At 48.2% G+C, this 14991-nt stretch overlaps 1 protein-coding gene across 3 annotated transcripts in view; it reads right to left on the bottom strand.

Annotated features, from left to right (window-relative positions):
- LOC144755558 (putative oxidoreductase ZK1290.5) overlaps window positions 1-14494 on the bottom strand; it is an 827926-nt gene extending 813432 nt beyond the window's left edge. For all 3 annotated transcript variants that reach the window (XM_078644626.1, XM_078644618.1, XM_078644635.1), the window contains exon 1: window positions 14263-14494. In XM_078644626.1, the coding sequence (XP_078500752.1) occupies window positions 14263-14347 (85 nt within the window). In that variant the 5' untranslated portion in view covers window positions 14348-14494. The remainder of the gene's footprint in view (window positions 1-14262) is intronic.
- Between the last annotated feature and the right edge of the window lie 497 nt (window positions 14495-14991).

Here is a 14991-nt window from a genome sequence, read left to right as displayed (position 1 = left end):
ATTTTACTGTACTAGCTCACCACTAATCCTTATGGGTTCCGGAGTAGCGTGCTACTCGCTGAGAAAGTGCTTCAACACCCCTTATGGGTAATCGGTTTGAGTAGCGTGCTTGTTATAAATGGCATTCTGGGTTGGCTAAGGTTTGCACCAAAGTCAGGCCAGAACCACCACTCTAGTCAGGATAAGGCAGTTAAACTCCTAAAATAACCCCTGCTGACCCTCTTGGTAGCTTGGCACGAGCAGTAAGGCTTATCTTAGAGGCAGTGCGTAAAGTATTTGCGCATAACCAACAGTAACACAATGTAAGCACTACAAACGGACACCACACGAGTTTAGAAAAGCATCCAATATTTTTATATACTCAAACAAGACCAAATACGGTAAATATCCACAGTACAGTACTTTTAAAAATAGTTGTGTTGCAAAATGTCTTTAAATTGCAAAGTTACGGTGAAAACAGAGTTCGTACGAGTCGGTAGCACGGTCCGAGCCGACCGCGATGCTGAAAACAACAGAATCTCACAGTTCTACCTGACCGCATCGGTACGTGCCAGCAACAGCGGGGCAGACTAGTTTACAGTACCTTTCTTAGGGCGAGTCGGTCTGGGCCTCCGTCGCGGTTGCATACAAAGTGGCAGCGGTGCACGGGGCGGTGTCCCTTGATGCGGTGCGAGCAGCGGCTTGGTGACGATTGTCCAGTCGCTGAGACCAAGGCGGGCGGTGCAGGGCGAGACGGTGCTCGATGCGGTGCTGGCTAGTTGCGGTGCAGGTGAAAGAGCCGGTTGTGGCGTCCGTCGCGGTTACGGTGCCAAGTGGAAGCCGTGCACGGTGCGGTGTCCCTCGATGGGGTGCGAGCAGCGGTTCGGAGACGGTCGTCCACGCGGCGTTGGTGAAACCAAGGCGGGCGGTGCAGGGCGAGACGGTGCTCGATGCGGTGCTGGCAAGTTACAATGCAGCGACAGAGCGGTTGGCGAAAATCGGTGCCGGCCGAGCTGGACAGCTGTACGTGACGAGGCGGTCATGGGTGTCGAGCCAGCGGCGACCGTGTCGGTGAGCCCAGGCCAGAGAAGTGAAGCGAGGTGGTGCAGGATGCGGTGCCCCTCGGTGTGGTGCGAGCAATGACTAAGTGGCGATCGTCCAGGACGGCGTCGGTGAGATCGAGGCAGGCTGTGCAGGGCAAGACGGTGCTTCGTTGCGGTGCCTTCGGGCCACAAGACCAGTGTTGGAGTCAGATGACAGAGTCGGTCGAGGTTCCCTTCCCTATGTGGCAACTGAAACAACAGTTCCAGAGGCGGTACCCAGAGGTTGGTGAAGTCTTTGCAGTCCCTGGGACTTTTTAACAGGAGGCCAGCTCGGTTTCAGGCCCTTAGAGACACTCAGCACAAGTAGAGAAAGTTCAGTACAGTCCTTTCACTGCCCAAGGCAGAAGCAGCAGCTGCAGGCCAACCCAACAAAGCAACAACACAGCAAAGGGGCGGTACTCCTCCTGGCAGCTCTTCCAGCTCTTCTTCTTGGCAGGTTCCTTGATTCCAACACTTCACTAGGGTCTGACACTTAGATCAAATAAGCCAAACATGGAAATACCAATCCATAACACATTTTATTGAGGAACACTTGCACTTTACCACTGGACAGCAGTGAGTAAAGTGCACAGAGTCATTACACCAGCAAAAACAGAGTCAAAACCAGGAGGTCAGAAAGCAGAAAGTCAGGGGAAACACACCAAAAGATGCCAGGTCTAACACATGTCCCCTCCAGCTGAAAGTAGAGAGAACTACCCACCCTCCTGGGAGTTCTCTTCACTAAGGCGGAAAAACCTGGACAGACCATCTGCATTGGCGTGTTCAGTACCAGGGCGGTGTTCCACCGTAAAGTTCATCCCCTGTAGGGAAATGGACCACCTCAGCAGTTTTGGATTCTCACACCTCATCTGCATTAACCACCTGAGGGGTCTGTGGTCGGTCTGAACCCTGAAGTGAGTCCCAAACAAGTATGGTCTCATCTTTTTCAGTGCCCATACCACAGCGAAAGCTTCCCTTTCTATGGCACTCCATCTCTGTTCCCTGGGGAGTCGTCTCCTGCTAAGGAAGACTACAGGCTGATCTAGGCCCTCTTTGTTGAGTTGTGACAGTACCGCTCCCACACCATGCTCGGAAGCGTCAGTCTGCACAACAAATTCCTTGGAGAAGTCAGGTGCCTTGAGCACGGGCACCGTGCACATGGCCGCCTTGAGGGCATCGAACGCTTTCTGGCACGACTCAGTCCAGATCACCTTCCTTGGCTGCTTCTTCGAAGTCAGCTCTGTTAAGGGGGCAACGATGCTACCGTAGTCCTTAACAAATCTCCTACAGTAGCCGGTGAAACCTAAGAAGGCTCTAACCTCTGTCTGGGTCTTGGGTTGTCCCCAAGCCATAATGGTGTCAATCATGGGCTGTAGGGGCGCCATCTGGCCGCTTCATACCTGGTGTCCCAAGTATACCACCGAACACTGCCCAATCTGGCACTTACTAGCCTTGATCGTGAGGCCTGCACCTTGCAGAGGCCTCAACACTTTCTTGAGGTGCTGTACATGTTCTTCCCAGCTAGAACTGAACACAACAATGCCTTCCAGGTAGGGGGCACTGAAATCCTCCAGTCCAGCCAACACCAGATTGACAAACCTCTGAAAGGTGGCAGGGGTGTTCTTGAACCCAAAGGGCATCACCCGAAACTAGAAATGACCTTCTGGGTTGAGAACGCTGATCTCTCCATGGCCCCATCGGTTAAAGCAATCTGCCAGTACCCAGGCGTTAAATCAAACGTGCTGAGGAACCGGGCAGCTCCCAACCGATCATTGAGCTCTTCAGCTCTGGGGATGAGGTGCACATCAGTCCTGGTGATGGCATTAAGCCCACGGTAGTCCACACAAAACCGTAGTTCTGGAGTGGCACCGGGTGCAGCAGCCTTTGGGACAAAGACCACTGGTCAGGCCCAAGGACTGTGTGAGGGCTCAATCACCCCTAGTGCCAACATCTTAGAGACCTCCTCTTTGATGCTGGCCCGACCCGATCAGTCAACCGGTAAATCTTGTGCTTTACCGGAAGGCTGTCACCAGTGTCCACGTCATGGGTACACCAGTGAGTAACACCGGAGGTCAGAGAGAAAAGCGGGGCAAACTGTCCCAACAACTGGCGACAGTCCCCCTGCTGCTCTTGAGTCAGTGTAGGGAAGAGGATCACACCCTCTACTGACCCATCATGCTCCTTGGCCGACAAGAGGTCAGGGAGAGACTCACTCTCCTCTTCCGTCCCATCATCTGTCACCAAGAGCATACTCACTTCAGACCTCTCGAAGTGGGGCTTGAGGCGGTTCACGTGAAGGACCCTCAAAGGGTTCCTTGGAGACTGCAAATTCAGCAGGTAGGAGACGTCACTTTTGCGCTTCACCACCTCATATATACCAGTCCACTTGTCCTGCAAGGCACAAGGTTCTACTGGGGCCATGACCCATACTTTTTGCCCAGGTTGAAATTCGACAAGAGTGGCCTTCTGGTCATACCACCTTTCCATTTTTTCATGGCTTGCTTCTAGGTTCATAGAAGCATAGAAAGCCTTACAACGAGTAAGGACTATCCCTGGGCACTCTTAATGCGCAGATGTGCGTAGTTAGATGTATACCAGTACTCCAAAAATTGTAGAGAAGATTGTAATGTTTAATACTTTGAATCAAATGGGTATTCAAAATGATCTCAATTCTTCATATTACGTCATATGATAGTAGTATTTAGGTACATGTATGAACAAAAATCCAATGTTCACATAGATTCACACTCCATAATGAAATTGTCCCCGATGCATTTCGTGCAAAATTGCACTTCTTCAGGGGGAATCTGTGTGAAAAAGAAAAACTGATGTAGGATGCTGATAGCTAGGAGATTAGAATACATAAAATACAAACAAAGATGCTAAATAATTAAGTACCCGTAGTGGTGGAACCTGTATCTGTGCAAAAAAGGAAAACGGAAGTGTTCACTGATGTTAGTGATCACTGATGGTAGTAAATCATGAAGGCTAGAGGAAAACGAGTGAAAAAGAAAGCAACAAGATAGAGACGGATAGTGTTCGTGAAAAACAACGATGCTACCAATACCATGGGAAACGAAACTTAAAAGTTAAAAGTTAAAGATGTGGTATTAACCCCAAGAAACCAACGAGGGAATACGTAACAAACATGTGAGCACGGAACAGGGTGAAAAAGTGAATGACACAGAGTGCCGTAAGGGTGCATGTCTATTGGTTGGCCCACATTCACGAAAGAAGTCGGAAAATGTGAAAAGAAACAAAAGAAGATCCAAACGTCCCTGGTAATTTACGCGGCCACTTACCAGCCATGGAGCAGAAAGTAGAAGATAGAGGAAGAACAGCGTCGGTTCAGTTAAACCCGGTCCGTGTAAACGGCAACCCGGAAGACGCCGAGCATGCGCACATGCTCCTTAAGGAAGAATAACGGAGCATGAACATAGAAAGAGACTGGAGCAAAGAAGGTGAATTATTGCGCAATCCGAAGTGAGACTAGAACGCACTAGGATAATAAGATTAACAAAGTAAATAGACCAACAACAGAGTGTGTCAATAAGTGAAATGAGATAGAAAAGTATCTTGAAAGGCACAAAATGAAACGTGAAAGACATGTGAATAAGAAAAGTGAAAAAGAAACACGAGGGAATCCAATAGAAAAAAATTGAGTAAATAACAAACGGGGAAAAGGAAAAGGATGAAGGATTGACTTTAACAATGTACTTTATCTTGGAGCCCCAGAGTACACCCTGCGCAGACTGCAGATAGTGCAGAACTGCGCAGCGCGTTTACTGCTCAAAATCCCTCGTAGACAATCAGCGAGGGCCGGCCTGGTCAGCCTTCATTGGCTACCGGTTCGGCAGAGAGTCCTCTTTAAGGCAATGTGCATAGCCCACCAAGCGTTCTGGGACACTGGCCCCAGCATTACCCGCGACCTAGTTACCCACTACATCCCCAACAGAAGACTTCGCTCCAGCCAGACCTTTCTGGCAGTGGCTCTGAGAATAAAAAGATCCAGATATGGCGGCAGGACATTCGCCTATAATGCGTCTAGAACTTGGAACAAACTGCCACTGCATCTCAGAGCCAATCCCAACCTTTCTGTGTTCCGCAAACAACTAAAGACCTTCCTTTTTAATTCCCCTCTTTAACCACAGCTTTCTTTCTCCTCAGTTCTCTTGTAGGTTCTGGTTACCCTAGCGCTTGGACGCCTCCGGGCAGCAATTCGCGCTTTACAAGTTCACATCTATTCTAAAAGGAAATATAGGGAGAAAAATATGAGCAGAAAAAATGATGGCAGTAGGTGAGAAATAAGCTTACAAATTGGAAGTAAAGAGAAATAAAATAAACATACTGAACATGAAAAAACAGACAAAAGAGAGGCCATACATATGATGATCAGTAGATTTTCACAAGGTAATCATAGGTGACAACTAAATTCCAGTCTGTCATTAAGTCCTTTCGGTTGTAGAGCATGAAGGCGGTGGATCCAATATAATTCACGTTGTAACAGGTGTTTGTTATTGTCTTTGTGTGGATGTTTATCCACCACTTCTAGAATTAGAAACCGAATTTGACTGAGGTTATGGGAATGTTGAACAAAATGAGCGGCAACACATGACTTCAAATTTTTTGTTCGGATATTGCTGCGGTGTTCCGTGAGTCTTGTTTTGATTTTTCGTTCAGTTTTTCCCACATATGGGAGGCCACACGGGCACTTCAACATATATACAACATTAGTTGTATCACAGGTGGCATTGACTTGAAGGCGTATGGGGGTGCCTTGTGTGGGATGAGATAGAGAATTGCCTTGTATGATGCTGTTACAGTGTCCACAGTTGTGGCACGGTATAGTGCCTTTAAAAATTGTATCCCTTGAGAGTGTTGGTTGTTTCAATAGAGATTGAATGTTCTTCGAACGCTGGTAGGCAAAAATAGGTGGTTTGTCAAAAATGTTGGTAAAATCAATTTCCGATTGCAGTAGTGGCCAATGTTTGCGAATCGACTCTTTTATTTTCATGGATTGTGTCGAAAATTTGGACACGAACACGGAACGTGTGTCTTGTTCCTAAAACTTGTCTTTTAGTTTAAGCAGATCTTCCCTGGTTTTAGCGGATGCTCTGACTTCTGCAGTTTGAGTGAGATGCCTCGGGTAACCACGTTGATGGAATTTGGTGATGATTTTCATGCTATCTTCTGCGTACAGATGAGTGGTAGATGCAATCCTTTAGGTTCGCCTGAGCGAGTTTCCTGAAGCGGGCAGTCTGGTTTCAGAAGGCCAGCATGTAACTAAACACATCCTGGGGAGTTTTCCTGGGCGCTGCCTCCCAGCCCTCCTTCACCAAACTTAGAGGTCCTCTGGCAGGGTGGCCGTACAGTAGCTCAAAGGGGATGTACCCAAGAGACTTCTGAGGCACCTCCCTGTATGCGAATAGTAGGCATTGTAAGAGGATGTCCCACTTACGCCTCATGGGGTCGGTTAGACCCTTGATCATGGCTTTCAAGTTCTGGTTGAATCTCTCCACCAGACCGTTTCCTTGGGGGTGGTAAGGAGTGGTGAACTTGTAGGTTACACCACACTCCTTTGACAGGGATGTCATATACTTGGATATAAAATTGGTCACCCTGTCCGAAGCTACCTCGCTGGGGAATCCCACGTGGGAAAATATCCCCATTAACGCCCGGCCCACCACTGGCGCCGTCGTTGTCTGGAGAGGGATTGCCTCGGGTTACCGGATGGCATGGTCCACCAAGACCAGGATGTACCTGTTGCCCATGGCTGTCTTGGGATCATGTGGCCCCACAATATCTATCCCTACCCTTTCAAAGGGTGTTCCAACAACAGGAAAAGGTTGGAGTGGAGCTTTGACCTTCCTCCAACTCTTACCACTTGCCTGGCAAGTTTGGCAAGACCTACAGTGTGCAGCTGACTGCCTTCACATTAGGGGCCAGAAGAAGTGGGTGACAAGCCTGTCAAAAGGCTTGTCCTGCCCCAAATGTCCTGCCAAAGGCACGTCATGAGCCAGACCCAGTTGGAAGGTCCTGAAGCGCTGGGGTACCACCAAAACACGGGCTGGCCCAGGCTCAACGACCTTAGGCTCGGTGTATAGGAGTCCATTCTCCCAGTAGATCAGATGTGACCCAGACAATTTACCAGCTGCCTGGTCTGCAGCCTGCTGCCGCAGACCCTCCAGAGTAGGGCACTCATTCTGCTTGCGGCGGCACTCCTCCCTGGTGGGACCCCCTTCTTGAAAATCAGTTACATTACTGCCCTTCACCCAGCCATCCAGCGACCTACAGAACATATCCACACATTTCAACCAAGTGTTGGTCTCAGACTTCTTACTGGACCCAAACTGATACCTGGTGAGGAGAGCGTCTTCCATGTCAGCATAGGTGAGGTCCTGTCCCTTACCCAAAGCTATCAGGGTATCCCTAGCTTCCTCAGGAAAGAGAGGCCACAGCCCCGCTCCCCAGTTCCTCTCAGGGATCCCATTCATATGAATAGACGACTCGTACCCTTGAAACCACCTTTGAATGTCATCACCCTTCTTGTACTCTTTACCTACGTTCTTGGGGATGTGTACAATCCTGTCTGTGTCTGCTGAAAAGTTGCTGCCACCATCTGAGCCGTTTCTACTCTTTAGTCCAGCTCCTTGATCATCCTCTCATGATCCAGTATAATCTTCCTTTCCTCCATGGCTATTCTTTTTTCTTCCCTCTCACTTTCTATTCGGGGTTTCTCCAATTCAAACTTTCTTGCTTCCCGCCTGTCCTCCAGCTCCTCTGGGGACAAGCTACTGCTGCCTTGCCGGGAAGGTTCCCCCCTCCCAAAAGCACATCCTCTGCCTCTCTAGTGAGATCACCAGATTGCCCACTGGCATGTCTGGCTGCTACCCAGGCCCTCGGCGCCTTTTGTAGCTCATTCTTCCTTGTGAGGCCTCTGACCTGGACTTTCAGGTTTTTGCAAATGGTTTTCAATTCCTTTATGTTGTAGGATTCCAACCTATCCTCCTCAAAGGCAATTTCCATTGATGCAACTGACAATGCTCTAGATTCAGGCCTGTTGAAGAAGCAAGTTCAAAGTTGGCAAGATCAAAAATAGGCCAAAAAGAAAAAGAACCTGTACATTGTATATAATGGTCTGAGATATGGTAGTAGTGCACACCAGTCACTGCAAGTCAAGTGCAAACACAAGTCCTATCCTCACCGCTGACAACCAATGTTAGAAATGGGATTCCGGGTTGGCTAAGGTTTGCACCGGTCAGGCTAGAACCACCACTCTAGTCAGGATAAGGGAGTTACACTCCTAATATAACCCCTGTTCATCCTCTTGTAAGCTTGGCACGAGCAGTCAGACTTGTCTTAGAGGCAGTGTGTAAAGTATTTGCGTATAACCAACAGTAACACAATGTAAGCACTACAAACGGACACCACACGAGTTTAGAAAAATATCCAATATTTTTATACACTCAAACAAGACCAAATACGATAAATATCCACAGTACAGTACTTTTAAAAATAGTTAAGTTGCAAAATGTCTTTAAATTGCAAAGTTACATTGAAAACACAGTTCGTACGAGTCGTTAGCTCGGTCCGAGCCTTCGGCGATGCTGAAAACAACTGAGTATCACAGTTCTAGCTGACCACGTCGGTACGGGCCAGCAACAGCGGGACAGACTCGTTTACAGTACCTTCCATAGGGCGGCTCACAGGGAGGTGCGAGTCGGTCTTGGCATCCATCGCGGTTGCACTACAAAGTGGCAGCGGTGCACGGGGGCTGAGTCCCTCGATGGGTGCGAGCAGCGGCTCGGTGAAGATTGTCTAGACGGCGTTGGTGAGACCAAGTCGGGCGGTGCAGGGCGAGACAGTGCTCGATGCAGTGCTGGCTAGTTGGGATGCAGGTGACAGAGCTGGTTGTGGCGTTCATCGCGGTTACAGTGCAAAGTGGAAGCGATGCACGGTGCGGTGTTTCTCGATACGGTGAGAGCAGCGGTTCAGTGACGGTCGTCCAGACGGCGTCGGTGAGACCAAGGCGGGTGGTGCAGGGCGAGACGGTGCTCGATGTGGTGCTGGCAAGTTACAATGCAGCGACAGAGCCGATTGGCGGGAATCGGTGCTGGCCGAGCCGGACAGCTGTACGTGACGAGACGGTCACGGGTGTCGAGCCAGCGGCGACCGTGTCGGTGAGCCCCGGCCAGCGAAGTGAAGCGAGGCGATGCAGGATGCGGTGCCCCTCGATGTGGTGTGAGCAACGTCTCGGTGGCGATCATCCAGGACGGCATCAGTGAGATCGAGGGGGGCGGTGCAGGGCGAGACGGTGCTTTGCTGCGGTGCCTTTGGGAGACAAGGCCAGTGTCGCTCGCGGTTCCCTTCCTCGGTGGCAACTGAAACAACGGTTCCAAAGGCGGTACCCAGAGATTGGTGAAGTCTTTGCATTCCCTGAGACTTCTTATTAGGAGGCCAGCTTGGTTTCAGGCCCTTGGAGACACTGAGCACAAGTAGAGAAAGTTCAGTCCAGTCCTTTCACTGCCCAAGGCAGAAGCAGCAACTGCAGGCCAACCCAACAAAGCAACAACACAGCAAAGGGGCAGTACTCCTCCTGGCAGCTCTTCCAGCTCTTCTTCTTGGCAGGTTCCTTGATTCCAGCGAGATCTAAAGTCTTGGGGTCTGGGCCCCAACATTTATACCAGCAAATCCTTTGTCCTCTGAAGGCAGAGGGGCCTGAACCTAGTTTAAACCAGTTCGGGGTGCATTCTGTCAGGGTGCACCTCCTTTCTTTGTCAGTATGGGCCAGGGTCCTCAGACTCACCGCAGGAGGTGGAGCCAGCATTGTGGAAGGTGAGCTCAGCCCTATTCAGACCTAGGCGCTACTCCTCCCACCGATCTAGGTGTAGATGTGTCTATTCAGCCTGGCTGAATCACCCTGTCTCCCCCCAGCCCTGTCACTCACAAACCAGACAGCAAATACACACGCTAGCAGTGGCAGACTGGATGGTTAGGTCCGAAAATGCCCACTTTCTAAAAGTGGCATTTTCAAACACAGAAGGTTAAAACCAACTTCACTAAAAAATGTATCATTCTGAGTTCAGCCATACTAAACTCGAATTTCTACTGTGTTCCCTGAGTCAGTTAGGATCATAGGGTAGAATGATCAAACTGCCCAGTCTGGCCTATGGAAAACAGGTAGCCTTGCAATAGTGAAAAACTAAGTAGCCTTTTACCTACAATGCACCCTGCCAATGGGGCATCTTGGGCCTACCTTAGGGGTGACTCATATGTAGAAAAAGGAAGGTTTAGGGACTTAAAAGTGTGAGCACTTGCCAAGTCGTCATTGCAGCCCCAGGTTGCGCACAGGCTCTGCAGTGGCAGGCCAGAGAAACACATTACGGGCTGTTTAAGTGGGTGGCACAATCCAGTGCTGCAGCCCACCAACAGCATTTGATCTATAGGCCCTGGCACTCGCAGTGCACTTTACTAGGGTCTGACACATAGATCAAATAAGCCAAACATGGAAATACCAATCCATAACACATTTTATACAGGAGCACTTGCACTGTACCACTAAACAGCAGTGAGCAAAGTGCGCAGAGTCATTACACCAGCAAAAAAACAGAGTCAAAACCGGGAGGTCAGAAAGCAGAAAGTCAGGGGAAACACTCCAAAAGATGGCAAGTCTAACAGTGCTACTCACCAAAAAAGCGCTTCAACACCCCATCAGGGTAACAAACGCTATATAAATGCAAACGTTTTCCCCTCTTCTATCCATTCGCTATCTTTGTCAATCCAAATACCTGATTAATATCCACCACTCAAATTACTTTCATATTTCACTATACAAATTCACCACCAATCCTTATTGGTTCAGGAGTAGCGTTCTACTCCCCGAAAAAGCCCTTTGATTTAATTGATTTAATTGATTTAAAAATGTATAAAGTGCAACGAATGCCCGGAGGCGTCTTTGACTCCTCGTCAGGGGTAGTAAGTGCTATATAAATGCTATTACAAAACAATACAATGTTTTGCAGGGCAAACATTTCCAGGGCTCGGCTTGTGCGAGGGCTCTTGGAGACAAGCCTGTCCCTCGGCTCCGCTCTCCCAGTTATTCTGTTGGATCGTCAACCTCTATTAAACACTAATCCTCATAACCTCCCCGAAACACTCGACTCGTTTTGGGATCCGGGATCCAGAATAAAACAAGCATTTACAATGCAACGGTCTCGCCTTTGCAAAAGTTAGAGCTATTGGCATTGTAAATGACAATATTTGTATTTATGTGTTGGTTTTGAAAACAGATAAATAAATGGCATTGTCATTTACAATGCCAATAGCTTAATCTTTCGCAAATGCGAGACCAATTGCATTTGCACACACACACACACACACACAGAGCCACACACACACAGAGCCACACACGCAGAGCCACACACACAGAGCCACACACACACAGAGCCACACACACACAGAGCCACACACACACACAGAGCCACACACATTGACTTAAGTGCCACAAAAAATGATTCCCAAATGTAATTGATACCACAATATCCTGGAGATCCAGGTGCTACTAGAGGTCCTGGACTCAGACACAAAATCATTCTGCAGAAGTATTGCAGTAACTAGAAATGCTACGGCAATTTACAGTTCGACTGAAACAAACTCCTAGAAGGTCTTCCATTCAGACGTCCTTCATGGGAAAACATCTACTAGAATATATCAGCCCCACTGGAAAAGCTTGCCACACACGTGACGGAAATAATGCAATAGAGTCCTGACTAAGCAGAAACACACCAGCCACAACTTTTAAAGCCAATCATACAAATCAATAGCAAATTTGCATTTTCAGCACATTCGCCCTAGATTAATTGCCTTTTTCTGGACATTACTTTTGCTGGCTTTAGGACTTTAAGCACTTTATCACTGTTAAACAGTGGCGATAATTGGTTCTTACGATATAGTCAGAAAGCAGAAGGAGGGCCACAAGTTATGCTGATATAAAGGGCAGTGCCTGCGCCCGTGCACTTAGGTGGATTAGCACCATTACGGGAAAGCCGTCAGTGAGGTCTCCATATTAATGGAGCCTGTATCAAAGAGCCTTGATAAGTGTGCGCCATAAGGAGTGCTAAGGGTGAGGTGATCGACCACTAAAGGTGAAAATGAGGCTTAGGCAGAAGCACGTACGTTGGTGTGTGGCGTAATAGAACAAAAGGGTAATGGCTCTGTATAAACCAATCATGAAAAAGTGCAGTTTGTATTCTAGGCAATGTCAGAGGTGCGCTACACCGCGCATTATTTCAGTCGCAAACGCAAGGGGAATGGCTATGTATAAATCCAATCATGAAAAAGGCCCGTTTGTATTCTAGACAATGTCGGAGGTGTGCTACACCCTGCATCATTTCAAATTGATTACAGCCGTATTAGAGTTTATGGGAACCATTTAAAATCCTAGTCAGATTCGAAAAAGTGCGTCACCGCGCCTCAAATAGGGGCAGTATTACCGTATTAGAATCTAAGAGGAATAAATGTTAAAACCACATATACGTCCGTTCCCTGGGAGTCCTAAAGAGAAAAGGTGAGTGTGTCGCTACGTAATTATAAGCAATGTCGGAAAAGCTCGTCAGCACACATACGTTCAGGGAAGTAATGGTTGTACTGGAGTTTTATGGAGAAAAGAAGTGAAATCCTATTTAAGCCCAATCAGCGGGAATCCTAAGAAGGTAAAGGGGAGCGTGATGCTGCGCATCGTAACGCTTACCTGTTTGCCTGATGACCAGCGTTTGGAGTGCCGATAGGCCTTCTCTCCTGCGCTCTCCTTCAAATAGTAATAAACTTCCGGTAAGAGCATGGCTTGTACGACGTAGGTGCGTCGTATATACAAAAGAGTAGAGTGAATCGGAAGGGTAAAAGCCGTAAAAGAAACCAGTGATGGATTGAAAGACTGACCAAAAAGTTTTATTTAACGAGCTCTGGTGGGACTTTTAACCCCTTGCATGCTGATGATAGCCCCCGTCCGTCATGCACCGCGGTGCTCGTGCGCTGATGACGGCTGGGGGCTGTCATGAACCCGCCCACTTGCGATTTTGCCGCACAGGCACAGAATCGCGGCCGCATGCAAGGGGTTAATCTGCCAAACCCAAGCAAGCCAGGGAAAATGTAAACATGAGGGCGGAGACGGGCTGCAACCACGTTCAGTGAAATCTGAACTCCCGGGGCTCATGAACACCACCATCTTCATCCGAGGTCATGCAGAAATGCCTCGGAGAAACGCCCAGTCATTTTCCGACTGGGGGGCGTGTAAAACACACCCCTCAATCCCAAAAAGACAGGGCTTAAATGGACAGACACCCCTCTTCTCCAATGGCTGGCCGCCGTTTAGGAAGCCAGCCAATGGAGAAGAGGGGCGGGTTCAAGCCCCACTCTGAAAAACATGAGATCTCGCCAGCGAGACTGCGCAGGCCGAGACGTAAAAACAAAAGGGCCGTGCGCTGAGCGGAGCATGCAGCCCGAGCTTTAGTTACTCGTCTATCTCCGATTTAGTGAGGTGCAGCGAACTGAGCTGCTGACTCGGGAGCTAAGGATCCGAGTTCGAGTCACAGGAGGGTAGTGTCCTCACGGATGAAAAATCAAATCAATTTAGACAGAATTTGCAGTTTTAATGCATAACATAGCAAACTGGATCTAATTTCTGTTCGATTAATAGGCCAGTTATATCTAGAATTATCTAACGTTTATGAATTTTCAATCTGTCGATTTTAACTGTGCATTTCCCTTGCATGCCAATAAATGCACTCCATTATTTTAAAAACATTCTAAATTCCCTTTAAGTTAATTTCTGTTAGACGAACTGCCGTTGCAAGGAAACAAAGCGCATTACATGCAGGATGAATAACTTATGTTGATTACAAACAACGCTTTATTTTCTCCATTGCTCTGCAAAGGGGAATGCTCCTGTTTGCATTTCATTTCACGAGTGCAGAAGCAGCGCGGTCTGTTACAAACTGCCTGTTCGTACTTTTGTTTACACGTTCATACATGCCCAGGTTTACAACGTCACGCATGCCACAGAGCGCACTGAATTTCGGGCGGAAGCTATCCTTCCGCGCGTGTTGTGATGAACTTGAACACATCAACAACAGAAGGGCTAGGGGTGGTGTTAATGTCGGGGGTGGGTCCGTGCCCACCAGGATTAGTTGCTTGCGTCACTTACCCAAGCCTAGCATGGGGATTCTGAGGCCATTGGCGAGCGCAGTGGTGGGGTAACGGAAGTCCTTGGTAACAACCCTGGATGTCATGATGGGGACAGCGGGAACAGGGGACACGCCGATCCGGCGACCTCTCAAACTTCCCACGGTATTCGGTGTCACCGGAAGTCAACGGGAGGCGCTGATACGGTTCCGTATCCGGTGGGATTCGTTTCTTCAAATGTGTGCTTTCCCCCTTCGCTCTGCAGAATTAAATCAGAGGTTGCATGAGCGCTGTTCCTTAAGTATATAAAGAGTTAATGAGTCATTTTGTCACATGGTTTTAGGTATATAGGTAATGTATAAATAAAGCTGTATAACCGGAGAGCATGGTTAGGCAAAGACACGTGGTTGTTTGTTCTGAAACTTGTGTAAAGCCGACTACGCTCTTGGGCTACATTAAAACAAAATAAACAATCATTTGCAATTCAAGAGGTCTTTGAATTGGGGAGAGTTAGAGCTATTGGCATTGTAAATGATAATGTATTTTATCTATCTGTTTACCTTTGGGACCTTATTAGTGTTTAGCCATGCAGCACATTATCCATACCTTCTGCACACACCCACAGATCAGGAGCTGCACTGCAGACAGACTATTGCTGAACATACTGACGTTTTTTTGTTTTGCAATGCTGGAAACGTCTTCCTGCCTGCTCTAATACTTGTTTGTTTTAGTTTTTTGTTTGTTTATGTGA

The sequence above is a fragment of the Lissotriton helveticus genome, chromosome 1_1, assembly GCF_964261635.1.
Source record: "Lissotriton helveticus chromosome 1_1, aLisHel1.1, whole genome shotgun sequence".
Taxonomy (NCBI): Eukaryota; Metazoa; Chordata; class Amphibia; order Caudata; family Salamandridae; genus Lissotriton; species Lissotriton helveticus.
This window is presented reverse-complemented; position numbering and strand designations above follow the sequence as displayed.